The sequence below is a fragment of the Dryas octopetala genome, chromosome 5, assembly GCF_963921425.1.
Source record: "Dryas octopetala chromosome 5, drDryOcto1.1, whole genome shotgun sequence".
Classification (NCBI taxonomy): domain Eukaryota; kingdom Viridiplantae; phylum Streptophyta; class Magnoliopsida; order Rosales; family Rosaceae; genus Dryas; species Dryas octopetala.
This window is the reverse complement of record NC_141370.1, coordinates 7306114-7320875: the sequence shown is the minus strand read 5'-3', so window position 1 is coordinate 7320875 and position 14762 is coordinate 7306114. Positions and strand designations below refer to the sequence as shown.

The 14762-nt window shown below is 37.5% G+C and overlaps 1 protein-coding gene across 1 annotated transcript; it reads right to left on the bottom strand.

Annotated features, from left to right (window-relative positions):
• Positions 1-7333: 7333 nt before the first annotated feature.
• On the bottom strand, positions 7334-12917 carry LOC147283894 (small GTPase LIP1-like). The gene is made up of 7 exons (XM_086243812.1): positions 12362-12917; positions 11525-11616; positions 11268-11409; positions 10536-10840; positions 8130-8183; positions 7924-8054; positions 7334-7790 (listed from the first exon to the last, which is right to left on the bottom strand). Exons 1-7 carry the CDS (start codon positions 12453-12455, stop codon positions 7595-7597), a joined length of 1014 nt encoding a protein of 337 aa, XP_086099938.1. The 5' UTR covers positions 12456-12917; the 3' UTR covers positions 7334-7594.
• Positions 12918-14762: the final 1845 nt, after the last annotated feature.

Genomic DNA, 14762 nt, shown 5'->3' with positions numbered 1-14762 from the left:
GGCACAATTAGTCACTTAAATTTAAGATGGTAGGCCATAAGTTATAGTATGCTACTTCACTATGGTATTAGTGCTATTAATCAACCACTTTTACACAGTACTTTTTTTTTTTTTTTCCTTGATGCACAAATGATTGGATTAACAACTAATTAAAATCACACTTAGCAACTTGTCTTCGGTCCATTCCATGTGGAGGGTGATTCTCTTCATATTGTCCATGTTGTACCAAGAAATAAAGAGGATCTCTCTTTTCTGGGGTGGGTTATTGATGATGTTATTTATTTATTTTCTAGTCCCCAAAAACGAACCACAAGAGCCTGTCAAGAAAACGAAGAATATGAGAAAATGATTTTTTTTAATAGAATCAACAATTATAAATAGCTTTTAGTATGTACATATAGCACAATTATTTATCACAAACTCTAGATTTATTATCGGAATAATGATTTACCATATATTTAATATATATCTGATGAATCATTATTCCGATGATAAATTTAGAACCAAGCTCACTAGAAGCACCATCTTCCACTTCATCTTGGACTACAAATGCATTTGAAGCCTTGATAATTTTCTCTAGAGAAAATAGAACCTAATAAGTATTTAAAACGCATGACATATAACTAGTTTGCACGCATATCAATTGATAAGTTTTCAGTCATTTTTATAGATTAAATGGAGGGTTCTAGAATGTGGTTTTGAAAAATTTGTGGGCTTCAACTTGCGGGTCATATATAGTTTTGGTTTGCATTGGAAATTACCAGGTGCGGTCATATCTGATTTAGGTTTTATTTTGGAAGTTACCAGGTCTTATCTCCATAATAATGTTGTTGTTTTATATGACACATATGATGTTGTCAGTATTTAAGCCTATTTAGTGAAATTTTCTTTCTTTTTTTAATAAAAATTATAACTAAAGATTTGAAATAAAAATTTCTACATTATTGACTTCCAAAAAATTGTATATCTTCTGAAATAGGTATTTTAATGTGAAAGTTATATGCCTCATCAATTTTGGCGTCTATCTAACTTTTCCCCATAATTTTTTTTTTACCCATTGTGCCTTATATTTTGGATTTGTTGCAATGTAGGACATCTGTCCAACTTTTTGTGAAAAAAATGTAAAAGTCTATAAATACCTACAAAATTTTGGACGGAGTTGAAAAGAAAATTCAAGTTGTAAAAATTCATAATATAGGGGGGAATGTGATTTATTTTTAGGGGATAAACTGATAAAGTGGAATAGACCCCAAATTTTAGGGGGCAAGAGCAGAATTTTCAATTTAAAATGCATTATTGGGGAATTTTAAAAAAAAATACACCAAAGACTTATTTTCTGGGACAAATTGTCGGGTTCCAAGGTCATGAAAAACATATTGGGGTTTGAATGATTTCTGTATGTATTGAATTGAGATAAAAAACAGGAAGTGTGTACAAGTCTTTATACAGGGGAAGAAGAATATGAGATCCCTATTTAGCTCCTACAAACAAGCTAATTCCTAACTATAAAAGGAAAGAATTAATCTATACAATCAGACAAATATTCTAGTTGACTTTACTATCTTTAACACTCCCCCTCAAGTTGGAATGTATGTTGATGACAGCCAACTTGTGCAGTAAAGTCTCAAATTGCATGGAACTCAAGGCCTTTGTGAACAAGTCTGCTGGTTGAGAGTGCATGGAAATGTAGGCTGTTTGGATCAACCCTGATTGTAACTTTTCACGAACCAGATGGCAATCAATTTCTATGTGCTTAGTTCGCTCGTGAAACACCGGATTTGAGGCAATGTGTAAAGCTGCCTTGTTGTCGCAATACAAGTGAGCTGGTTGAGGGTGTCTGACTCTCAAATCATTTAAAATGTATTTCAACCATGTAATTTCACAAGTGGTGGTGGCCATGGAACGATATTCCGCTTCTGCAGTTGAGCGAGCCACTGTTGTTTGTTTCTTGGCTCTCCAAGAAATGGGTGATTGGCCAAGGAGTATACAATACCCAGTCACTGATTTTCGAGTGTCTCTGCATCGTGCCCAATCTGCATTACAAAATGCATTGAGTTGAATTGGACTAGTAGCAGAGAGAAAGATACCTTGGCCTGGTGTTCGTTTGATGTACCTCAGTACTCTATGGGCTGCTTCCAAATGTGGAACCCTTGGTTTACCCATGAATTGACTTAAAACATGCACTGCATATGATAAGTCTGGTCGGGTAATCGTTAAGTATATTAGACGTCCAACCAGCCTCCGATAAGAAGAAGAATCAGTTAAGAGCTCTCCATTGTCATCAGTGAGGTTCAAATTCTGCTCCATAGGAGTTTCAGCAGGTTTGGCTTCTAGAAAACCAGTGTCATCCAATATTTCTAGAGCATATTTTCTTTGTGACAGTGAAATTCCCTTTGTTGAGCGTGCTACCTCAATACCCAAGAAGTATTTTAATGGACCAAGATCCTTGAGCTTAAAACGCTGATTCAAGAAATATTTTGTTGCCTCAATCTGGTCCATATCATTCCCTGTTAAGATGACATCATCAACATAAACTAGGAGGGCAGTGAATGAACTTCCTTGGGAACGGACGAACAATGAGTAATCAGCCTTTGATTGTTTGTATCCAGCGGCACAAAGAGCAGAAGATAGCTTCAAGAACCATTGTCTTGAGGCTTGCTTTAGACCATACAATGATTTGTGAAGCTTACATACTCTAGTCTCCCCCTTTCGTCCGTATCCAGGAGGAAGGGACATGTAGACGTCTTCATGGAGATCACCATGCAAGAAGGCGTTGTTGACATCAAGTTGATGGAGATTCCAACAACGAGCAGAGGCAATGGCAAGGAGGAGGCGGACGGTGACCAATTTGGCAACGGGGGCAAAGGTCTCCCTGTAATCAAGTCCCTCTACTTGACTGTACCCCTTCGCAACTAATCTGGCTTTGTACCGTTCGATGCTCCCATCAGATTGAAGTTTAATCTTGTAAACCCATTTACAGCCAACAGGCTTCTTTCCAGGAGGAAGAGGTTGAAGGGACCATGTGTGATTGGCTTCAAGTGCTTCTATCTCATGTCTCATGGCATCACGCCATTGGGGAACCTGAATGGCCTGGGAAAAATGTCGAGGCTCTGTGGCAAGGGTCACAGCAGTAGTAAAAGCATAATGTTTTGGAGACAAATGTGTGTAAGACAAATAGTGTGAGATAGGGTGAGACGTACCATTTGTTTGAGCCAATGTCGAGGTTGATGACGAGCCGGGCCGAGATGGGAGTTTTTCTGCAAGATGAAATTGTTGATAGCGATCAGGAGGCTTTGTTGGTCGAGTGAGATGCCGAGTGGGCGGTGGTGGTACTGGAGGAGAGGATGGGGCTGACCTCTCAGGAGGTAAGTCATTAGAAGAAAGAATGGTGTCAGGTTGTGTGGGTGAAGGAGATTGACTCAAAGTGCTTGTGAATGTGTCATCAAAGGAGAGGTCAAGTGGACGAGGAAGCACAATTGTGTCGGGAGCAGCGGAAGTGGTGGTTTGAGTGGAGTAGGGAAAAGTGGACTCATGAAAAATCACATCTCTAGAGGTGAAAGTTTTCCCTGAAGCTAGATCGTAGACCTTGTACCCCTTTTGACCATATGGATACCCAAGAAACAAGCATTTTGTTGCCCGAGCATCAAATTTAGAGGGCCTATGGGCATGAGTAGAAGCAAAACATAAGCATCCAAATACTCGTAGGTGGGAGTAAATGGGTTTGGCTCGAAACAACATTTCATAGGGAGAATTCCCTTGAAGAAGTTTTGTTGGTGTTCTATTGATAAGATAAGTGGCGGTTAAGATTGCATCTCCCCAAAAACGTTTAGGTAGATTGGCTTGAAACAACAAGGCTCTAGCTACGTTTAGAAGATGGCGATGCTTTCGCTCAGCCACCCCATTTTGTTGAGGGGTGGCGACACAACTTCGTTGATGTATGATTCCTTTTGTTGAATAAAATTGCACAAGTTTGAATTCTGGACCATTGTCACTTCGAATGATTTTAACTTTGGAAGAAAATTGTGTTTCAGCAAGATTGACAAATGAGATGAGAAGATTTTGTGTGTCTGACTTGTGATGCATCAAATAGACCCATGTACACCTAGTGTAATCATCTACAATAGTGAGAAAGTAACGAGCCCCAGTAATAGATGCAACATGGTATCCCCCCCAAATATCAACATGTATTAGCTCAAAAGCTTTATGGCTGGAGATAGAACTTGATGGAAACTTTAATCGAGTTTGTTTAGCTAATGGGCAAACCAAACAAGTACTAGCATTATCATGAGATTGAACACCATTTATTGGAAGGGAAAGAGAGTGTAAAATTTTATTAGAGAGGTGTCCTAATCGCTGATGCCAGAGATGGGATGAAATCACTGTGGTTGTACGCTGAGGAGAAGGCTTTTTGATGGAATGGCAGGCTGCTACTTGTTTGAGATCAAGGTAATAAAGGCCTCCCCACTCAGTGCCCGTCCCAATCATCTTCCTCGAGCGTTGGTCCTGAATCATACACACACGATCAGAAAGTATAGTGAGACAATGAGATTGGCTATTTAGCTTACTGATGGATACGAGATTTAAATGGAAAGATGGCACACAAAGGACATTCTTAAGAGTTAGGAGTGGAGAGAAGACAACCGTCCCAACATGAGTGACAGGAGCATATGTACCATTTGGAAGTTCAACAACACGATTTTGAACCGTTACACATGTAGTTAAAAGTGTATGAGAACAAACCATGTGATCAGTTGCACCGCTGTCCAATATCCATAGTGTATTCTTACTGGATGTAAGTAAGCAGATTGATTTACCTGAGAAATCATTTGGGACAGAAGAACTACCAGCATGGTTGGCCATAGAGTTGCCCTTACTATTGCATTGCAGGAGGGTCATAAGCTGCTGGCACTGCTCCGGTGTGAATGGAAAAGAATTAGAGCTTTCATTCTTTTCTACGGTCTGGGAGGAAACTTGATTGCCTCTTGAATGACTTGACCTGGAAATATGGTTGCGTTGCCCAGGTTGATTAGACTTCTGAAGTTTGCGGCATGTCTCCATGGTATGACCATTCCATCCACAGAAGTCACACTTCAAGTGAGAACGGCATGTTTCTGATGTATGCCCAATTCTGTCGCAAGTGTCACATTTGAGATGGTTGTTCTTTTTCCCTGGTTTGCCCATGGTTTTGTTAGATACAGCCAATGCCATAGCTTCAGTGTTTTGTCCTCTCCCATTAGCAACATCACATTGTCTTTCATGTTGGGAGACAAGTGAGTGTGCACGGTTGACAGTGGGAAAAGGGTCCATAAGCAGTATTTTTCCCCGCACTGCTGTGTAAGATTCATTAAGACCCATTAGAAACTTCATTGTTTTCTGGTTCTGCTGGTAATCCAGAACCTCTTTCATGGTACCACAGCTACAATTGGGGATCGAACACAAGGCTGCTCGTTCATCCCATAGACCCTTTAGTTTGGTGAAATACATCCCAACTGTCATGGAACCTTGAACACAATCATGAATTTCTTTCTCAACATGGAACAAATGAACCACATTGACTAGTGAAAATCTTTCACTCAAATCAGTCCAAATCTCACGAGCATCAGAACAGTATATGACACTTGCAGATATGCCTTTGGAAATTGAATTTAAAAGCCAAGATTTTACCAGATCATTGCAACGAGTCCACTGTCGAACATCGGCAAGGTTGGTTGGCTTCTCGATGGTTCCGTCAATGAAACCCAGCTTGTTCTTAGCACTTAACGCCATAACCATGGCACGGCTCCATGTGCTGTAGTTTCCTTCATCCAGGGGTTGTGATACAAGGACTACCCCAGGCTGATCTGAGTGATGGAGATGAAAGGGATGATTTGGATCATCATATCTGCCTGACTCTGTTTTGGTAGAGCCAGACCCTTTCTTTGATTCCTCTTTGAAGGAATCAGATCCTTTCTTTGAGTCTTGATCGTTTGTCATGACGGAAGTAGAAATACTGGTTGTAGCAGCGGGATGGGTCTAGGCCACCAAGATCGAATGATGCTCTGATACCATCATGAAAAACATATTGGGGTTTGAATGATTTCTGTATGTATTGAATTGAGATAAAAAACAGGAAGTGTGTACAAGTCTTTATACAGGGGAAGAAGAATATGAGATCCCTATTTAGCTCCTACAAACAAGCTAATTCCTAACTATAAAAGGAAAGAATTAATCTATACAATCAGACAAATATTCTAGTTGACTTTACTATCTTTAACACAAGGAGAAGTGTTGGGTTCTCTGTGTTTTCGTTTTGATCAAGTCAACTAGTAAAGGTCTAGTGGGGATTAGATGTCTTTCCCGCATACGGTGCCAATTGTTGTTGTCTAAAATTGGTATTGCTGCTCAACGTGGTTTGATTCCAATCTAAGGTCATGTCTTTAGGGTAAGCAATATACTAAGTTCATCATATTCATCATCCTCCTTATAGTAACTTTTTTAAAATTCACTTATTACTCAACTCAATTCCACTTTCGATTAGGTAATAATAGCTTGTTTACTACTCAATCATTCACCTCCAATCAGGTATCTTGCCTTCTCTCTACATATACTACACAAGAGAACCTCTTTCTAGCATCTTCGTTAGTAGAAAACCTACATGAACCTCTCATTAAATAGTGTTACTCACACATGCATGAATATATTTAAATAGGGAGTGCTAGGGTACCCTAATAATTTGTACCATAATGACATGACATTGCTACATAAGCTTCTTTATCCCCTCCCCTTATTTAGGTCCTTTGTTTTTCTATACTTTTAATCTCAACCATACTATTTCATTATAGTTGATCGAATGGACAAAATAATTTTAAAGAAAAAAAAAATTCCTTTTTTTTTTTTTTTCAAACGTGAAAAAGTCTGATTTTTTTGTGACGAATATGAGAAAGTTAATCAATGCTCATAATTCAAATTGCATGCGCATGAAACATGGGTTGCTTTTGTCTTGCAAGCTAGTACAAAAGGTAGTACATTGCATTTTGAACTGTTCAACCATTGTTTATTTTTTAAGTTTCACCATTAGCGACTAGTGAGAGAGAAGGATTTTAAGGCACAACAAGCATTTGTCGTTTTCCAACGTGCGCTGTTTAGCTGTCCTAGATGCATGATTAATTGGAACAATTAAACTCCATGCTTACCACTGTTCGAATAGTTATGGTCGAGGAGTTTTAAACTCTTCATTTTTTATCTCAATGCTTATTCCATGCCCACAAAAGTGTCAAGGTGTTATCCACCACTGTTTGCTTAGTTATAGATGATTTATTCACATCCAAACTGAACTTTCTGAAAAGATGACAAAGATGTCTTCAAAATTATAAATATATTGAAATTGGGAAACAAAGGGAAAGCTGAGTCAAAGAATTGTTTGTAGTTTTCCAGGTTGATCAATCACTCATTATATACTTACCAAACATAAAATACGAACCACTTACAATGACGGCCCTGTAGAGATAAAAGAATCAATGGAGCAGTTACAAGGGAAACAAATGAAAGAACTTGGGACGCATGCATGAACATCCAATCATGCAAAAATAATCACGATAACCAGAGACAACAAACATTAGACATTAATATCTGAGCGCTTTGATCTGGCACTGCCGTTAATTTCTGTGTAACCAGTATGTGCAAATCTAGGAAGGTTGTAGTTTTCGGAAACTGAAACTGGCTGCTGAGGATAAAGCGTGGGAGGTGGTGTCAGATTGCGTTGTGCAGGAAGAGGAGGGAGCGTGTTGTACTTGTAAGAGTTGCCGCGTAAGCTACCCAAGAAAAAAAAAAAAAAAAACTGGGTAAGAAGCTTCACTTCAAACATGGTAAGACAACACATTGGGAGGAGATGAAGACAGTGGATATAACAAGTTCATGAGAAAAATGATAACTGGCTGAAACTACCTGGTATTCCTGTAGGAATGATCCTCATCACTCCAATTTTCATCTACAGTCTGTGCAGGTCTTTGAACTGGAGAAATAGACCATGGAGTTTGTGCAGGTAAATCATCTGAAAAATATCTTCTCCTAATCAACTGAAACAACCAGAAAAAAGAGTTGGAAATCTTTCTTAAGACAAGAAATAAGACAACAAGAACACAAATACAGACCATACGGAAAAATTTCATCACAGCTTCCTTGTCATATCTTGCTTCCTTGGCTGCCTGTATATGTTCAACAGATCATGACTTATTAGTATAACAACAGCTTAAATGAATTGATTAACAACCATTCATAGTTTCATATTACAAACGATTCCCTCACAAGATGCTAGTGTAGACAAACATGTAGAAATAATATTCCCTGAGAGAGCAATTGAACTTTTTTGATAGAAAACAAAGACTAGACATGCACAATAGGTCCACACTCCACAATTTAGCCAACCAAAACAAAATTCAAAACAAATTTAGCCTATTACATCCAGAAATCGAATTACAAACTTCTCTCCAACTACAAAGGACTAAAACTAAGATCAACTCACAGTAATCCAGATGGATAATATTAAAAAGAACAAAAATGGGGGAGGTGTAGCGCAGAAACTAACTGAAAATTAGTGGTATGGGAGAAAGGGTTACTGAATTAGAATTAAGGCCCAATGTGGATGACCAGCATGGCAGAGAAGTGCTAGACTGCTAGCATCTTGTTCCAGTAAATTGAATTCTCATTACCAATATGCCCTAATAGTTTATGTTACAATGTTTGAAAACATAATTTGAAAAGATGAAACCATCCATCATATTCATACATATAGGAAGGAAGTTAATCGAGACCAAACATTATTAAAGCAACTAAAAGACAATGGTACCAAGATTTGAGTCTTCCTACTAATTTTGTACCAAAGAATGGTTTTCAGGAAACAGATTCCACAACTATATAATAATTGATTTAGAGCAACATCTGTGCACTTTTTATCTTTTACAATATCAAGGCCCCTTGTATATGAGACGTGCGAGTCTACACCTTAATTTCTTGAACTTCAGAATCACAAACTAAAGTTTCTCTAGATGTTCTCTCTAAACCATAGGTATAGAGAGATAGAGATAGAGGTAGAGGGGGAGAGAGAGAGAGAGAGAGAGAGAGAGAGAGAGAGAGAGAGAGAGAGAGAGAGAGAGAGAGAGAGAGAGAGAGAGAGAGAGAGAGAGAGAGAGAGAGAGAGAGAGAGAGAGAGAGAGAGAGAGAGAGAGAGAGGACTGAAAAGCAGAATTTCCACAAGAAAGATTGAGATGTAAGAGAATGTAATAAAAGGAATTGAAATGCAAGAGAGAGCTCATATGTTTAAAACTGAAAAGCAGAAAAAATCTGCTCTCTTCTAGTCCCACAGAAAAATTTCAGATTTGAATTCTCTGTGAAATCCGGTTGTTTTTTTGTTAATTTATCGCATATACAAGTGGGTGGAAGTTGTGTGTTTGTTGTCCTTTCTAGTGTAAATTTCCACAAGAAAGAATGACATGGAAGAGAATATAATAAAAGTAAATGAAATGCAAGATTCTGTGGAACTTTCTACCTTCCAGAGGGAATATGAAACCACATTGGTTAATATGAGCAACCTCAATCCTAAGTAAATGACATCCACATACATGACTGAGCCAGAATGCTATCTTGGATTCTTTGATGGAAACCGCCTTTTCAAATGATCTTCCCTAATAAAGATCCCTTCTCTCTCTGTCAAAAGGTTTTTTTTTTCTTATATATTTTTTCTTTTGAGAAGAAAAAACAAAAAATTTTCTATGCACAGCAGAAATTACAGTGGACAAGAGATCAACTTCAATAAATACAACACTTCCGGCCTCTTATATATCATTGTTGGTTGAGAAACATTGTGCTGATGGGGAAGGCATACACTTTGTGGAAGTGTTGTGCTTGTCTGTCTTTCGGGTGGTTTAGCTAGAGAGCATTTGAAGAAAAGCTAGGGAAGGAGGTAATATCTTTATGGAATAGAGTGAGGCTTTGTGCAACATTGTGGCCTTCGCTAGCTGCTGAATGAAGGGAGATTACATTTTTTTTTTTTTTAATCTTCATTCTGATTGAGGAGCGGTTAGCGATTTTTTATCCTTAATTTTAACAGATTTGTGCAATTTGTTCACTGTTTTTTGTAACACAGTTATTTGTTGCTATATTGTCTAGATGGTGGACCTCTTGTCCAAAACTGGACTTTTATTTGTAACTCTTTGCATTATTATTTAATGAAGTCTTTGTTTTCCATTAAAAAAGCAAAAAAAACACATTAAAATTGAACAATTACTCCTTTTATAGAACAACCTAACCAGCACCTTGGTCAATTAAACCAACCACAACATTGTTTTCACCAAAACATGCTCTAATATGGCCTCAAAAGGATCATCAAAAAGAGGTCAATTGTCTTACTACATGTCAAATGCAATCACAACCAACAGATTTGTTAGATGCTAAGTTACCAAATACTAATTTCAGCTTCGTCAGTCATAATGCCAACAATGACAAGAACCAAGGAGAAAAGAGTGGGAAAAGAAAACAGAAATAAAAAACCTTTCGCTTACCGCAATAAGGCCTCCAGCACCAGGAAAACTTTCAGTCAGTGGAATTTCCTCACTGGATGGAAGCAAACCTTGCTTCTCAACCCACTGTCGAGCTACGTCAACAAGATTGCCACTGCTTCCTCTTGTCCCCTCTTTTGCAGCAATATCAGCTTTGTTACCAATAACAATATATGGGACAGGAAGGCCACCAGGACCTCCAGATCCTAGAGGAGCTGAAAATGTCCCAGTGGCAGCAATCTCAGCTGCCCACTTTTGCAAGCCAGTTTTTGTCCTTCTTTGGGAGAGATCATGAACAAAGATTACACCTGTGCATGAATTTCAAGCAAGATTATGAGTTGAAAAATCAAAGGTCTGCTTGCACCATGTTGGTTCCATTGCACGTGATAGGAAACAAAATACCAAAATAGATGTCTGAATACTTTTAAATAAGTTGTGTAGCATTGTAACGGTGGTAACCATATATTTTCATGACCTACAATAATTTTAACTCAATTTTCTCATACTCATTTGCATCATTAATACATAAAACATGCATGCATCAAGAGATACAAAAATGTTTATTGCACGCACTTACAAACCCAAGAAAGGCTGTTAGTTTCTAATTTAAAGATAAATACTGAAATAACTTGTCTCTACAGATGTGTTTATTTCACAGCCTTTTTAGAGTTAAAATGCATAGTAGTTACCAAGAGCATGGATGTTTATAGAAGGGGAGAGAGGTCCCAAACTAACCATTAATTTGAGAATAAAAAAGAGACCGGCATTCTTTGTATCTATCATGTCCAGACACATCCCAGAGTTCAATAAAGAAATCTCTTTCGGCATCACCTTTAATGTTGCTTGACGAGCTACCAGAATTTCCATAATTAGTATGCTGGATAAAAAAATGGTAAAAATGGTAAAAAAAAATGGTAAGCGCTTAATGGAAACTTGAAATTTAGCAATAGCTCTCAATATCCCCTCAGAATAACAGTACTAGTAATGCTTACCTTTACATCAACTGTACACCCTACTGTCTGAGGAGGGCGAGTGATGGAAGAACCTTTGACAATCAGATGAACAAGCGAAGTTTTTCCAACACCTACCAATAGGAAAAATATAAAGATGAATTTTGATATTTATAACTAAATTTAGGGGTTGTAATGGACAACAAGACAGAGATTGGGGAAAGACCATCCTCTATGCATGCATTCTACAATTGCACTTAAGCACAATATATATCAACATATTCCCAACACGTAACGAGGCACTGGTCTTTCTTAAAATGAAAATATCAGTCTCCAACATAACACCATCAATATCCTTCTTTAATCCCTTCAATTCTACAACCCACATATAAGAATACCATATGTCCTCAACTATAAGCAATCTGATCCTCTAATACTCGAGGATATACAATAAATTTCTAAATTCATATATAAAATATGTAGAAAATCTATTAATCAAGTTCTGCAAGTTACACGTGAAAGCCGTTTCTCATGTGTAACCAAGTCCCTGCGCTGATATTGTTTTGGCACTCACTCGAAACAAAAGTTTCTTCACTCTACCACAGTTGCAATTCTTAATCCAAACTCTTTAATTGAACTAACGCAAAGAAGCTTCACTCTGATGAGAACTGTACTCAAACCAATGTTTTAGGCAAATTTAATTCTCACTATCCATATTCTTCATACATGAGGTTTCACTAACTATGAACCTTTAAACACATACAAGCATACAACACAAGCCGGACCAAACCAATCAAAATTTGCAAAACCCAAAACTAAAAGGAAAAAAAAAGGAACAACAAGGCAGAGGAAGAGAATTCTACCCTCAGAAGCAAATACCTGAGTCGCCAACAACAAGCACTCGAACCTGCCCACAAGGCGGTCCACCACCGTTTTGCTCTTTGTTCTCCCTCCCACGGTCCCTCCAGAACATGTTGTCCTCCAAACCCTTTCAAACCAAAATCACCTCAAAATGCAAAAAAAAAAAAAAAATCAATCCCAACTCTTTTTTTCACACATTCGATACCCAAAAATCAAGTCCCATCAAACACACACAAGAAACAACAATTTCTCCAACTGGGTATCCTCAGTTTCAATCTAAAATCCATTTTACATCAAGACCAAGCCAAGATTAAAGCTGGAGTCATAAAACCCATTTCTAAACATGTCCCTAAGGACCGAATAGAAAGCCCTCTAAGGTCCACCAACAGATCTGGTGATAAAATCTTCAACTTCTTTCTAAACGCAAAAGTTAAAGACTTTTAGTTACGAAATCAACAACTGGGTGACCCCTTACGACCAAGAAGGCTGCAAAGACTGTGCAGATCAGATTCTGTGCATCGGTGCTCCACTTTCCATCTCAAGTTGATCATTCACCATCGACAGGTTTAATCGCCTTAACAAGATTCTGTGTTGAGAATACTTAGCTACGTATATCTGCCATTACTGTTGGGCTACTTATTAACGGGCTACAACATAGCTATTATGGGCTGTGGTACATGGGCTGCATATATTGAGGTTAATGAGTCGGGTCTGTTTACAGCTCAGGAGCCTTCTAGTACATGTTCTATTGTTTAAAGGCCATGACTCATGAGCCTCCACTATAGAGGCATCACTAGATGAATGAATAGTTATCATCTTTATTTTACTATAGTTTCCTCTTATTTGCTCTTATTTACTCTCATCATGTCTCTATGAGCCGTGAGGTATGGTTCTATTCCAATTCTTTCAACACATAATGTTGTTACTATGACTGAACTGCACCAATTTGTTTATTATTTGGTGTTGTGTATTCATGAGCATAAGTCATTTCGCATTTCTATTACTAGAGTAAATCGGTTTGCAGCTATCTATATTATTAGTATGAGCTCTTGGTTAAACTAGAAACTCTTGCTATCTGCGTTTTGGGTTTTGACACCTATAATTAGAATATCATTGATGATAAGAAAAGAATAAATTTATGGTAGAAATCAGGATTTGTGCGGTGCTAGAGAATGGGAGACATGGCTCACACCAATTTGGTTGTTTTTTTGGCATGCCTCGGATGGAAAAAACTTACATATCTCCGTGTTGTAGTGATGTGGTATTTCTTAAAGAGAGAGATAAAGACAAGAGATGAGAGAAAGAGAGTGAGAGAAGAGAGAGAGCCAATGAAAAAAGAGGGATGTCATGTGGTATCATATGGGGGAATAAGTTCTTTTTGCCTCGGACTCATTTGGTTGCTTATGAAAATGTCTAAACTTTTTTGAAAACCTTGATTGATTTTGCACTCAAGGAGCAGCTTAAGATGAAAAGTGAAAGATATGGGATTATTTACCTCACAAATATGAAACAATACTCATTGGATTATTAAGACAATAAATTACAGAATGTGTTAGAGGAGTTCACTAAATTGTGGAAGAGCCCTTTTTCTATGAAGCTTATGCTACTGGGATTGAAAGTATCTTTTGGCACCATTAACTATGAATACATACCAAAGCTGTCAATAATTGTAGCTGGAGCAATAATAAGAGAACTTCTTGCATGATGTTGAGTGGTCTGATGCACTTTTCTGCTGTATGTCAACCTCTCGTCAAATTATTGGGCATTACCTTATGATTATCTTTGTTTATTGGTGGACAAAATGGGACAAAAGAAAAAACTTTCCTATATAACAAGAATAGGAGCTAATTTGGCATCGCAATATATAGATAGTTTCTGTCTTGAAATTAGAGAAATTGTTATGTGATAAATTATAAAAATATAGATGTTATCATGTTATTGGATTAAGATATCAAATCAGCTATATCTATGTTGCAGGGAAGTTTCTCTTTGAGGCAAATTCTAAGTATGTTGATAGCTTTATCTATTAAAATGGGTTATCAATTACTGTTTCATTGGTTATTGCCTTAATTAACAGTTTAACACATATTATAGATATGGGTATGTTTCTAAATGTTCTGGCGCATGTGGTGCAATACCTTTGAGAAATTAAGACACATGGACAATATTGGATAATGGTCTACGAGTGTGCCAACAAATTAAAGTGTAGGGGATAATGAGCATGTAGGGTAAGGACAGCAAGGTTTAAATAGAATTTCCCTTATAAAAAGGTATTGTATAGTGAGTATAATAGTATAGAGATGAGCACACTAATATTAGAATGTTCATGTCTACTGTTATATTAGCACTTTAATATAGACTAGTAAGTATAGACATGAGCACTCTTATAGTGCTAATGTCTATAATATTAATGTGCTTA

Bases quoted from the DNA above. Each gene is read 5' to 3' on its own strand.
- LOC147283894 (XM_086243812.1), bottom strand. From the start codon at position 12,455: ATGTTCTGGAGGGACCGTGGGAGGGAGAACAAAGAGCAAAACGGTGGT. The intron at 10,841-11,267 runs GTTAGTTTGGGA...ATTCATGCACAG, and splicing joins TTTTTATTCTCAAATTAATG to GTGTAATCTTTGTTCATGAT. The intron at 8,055-8,129 runs GTCTGTATTTGT...TGGTTGTTTCAG, and splicing joins TGATGAAATTTTTCCGTATG to TTGATTAGGAGAAGATATTT.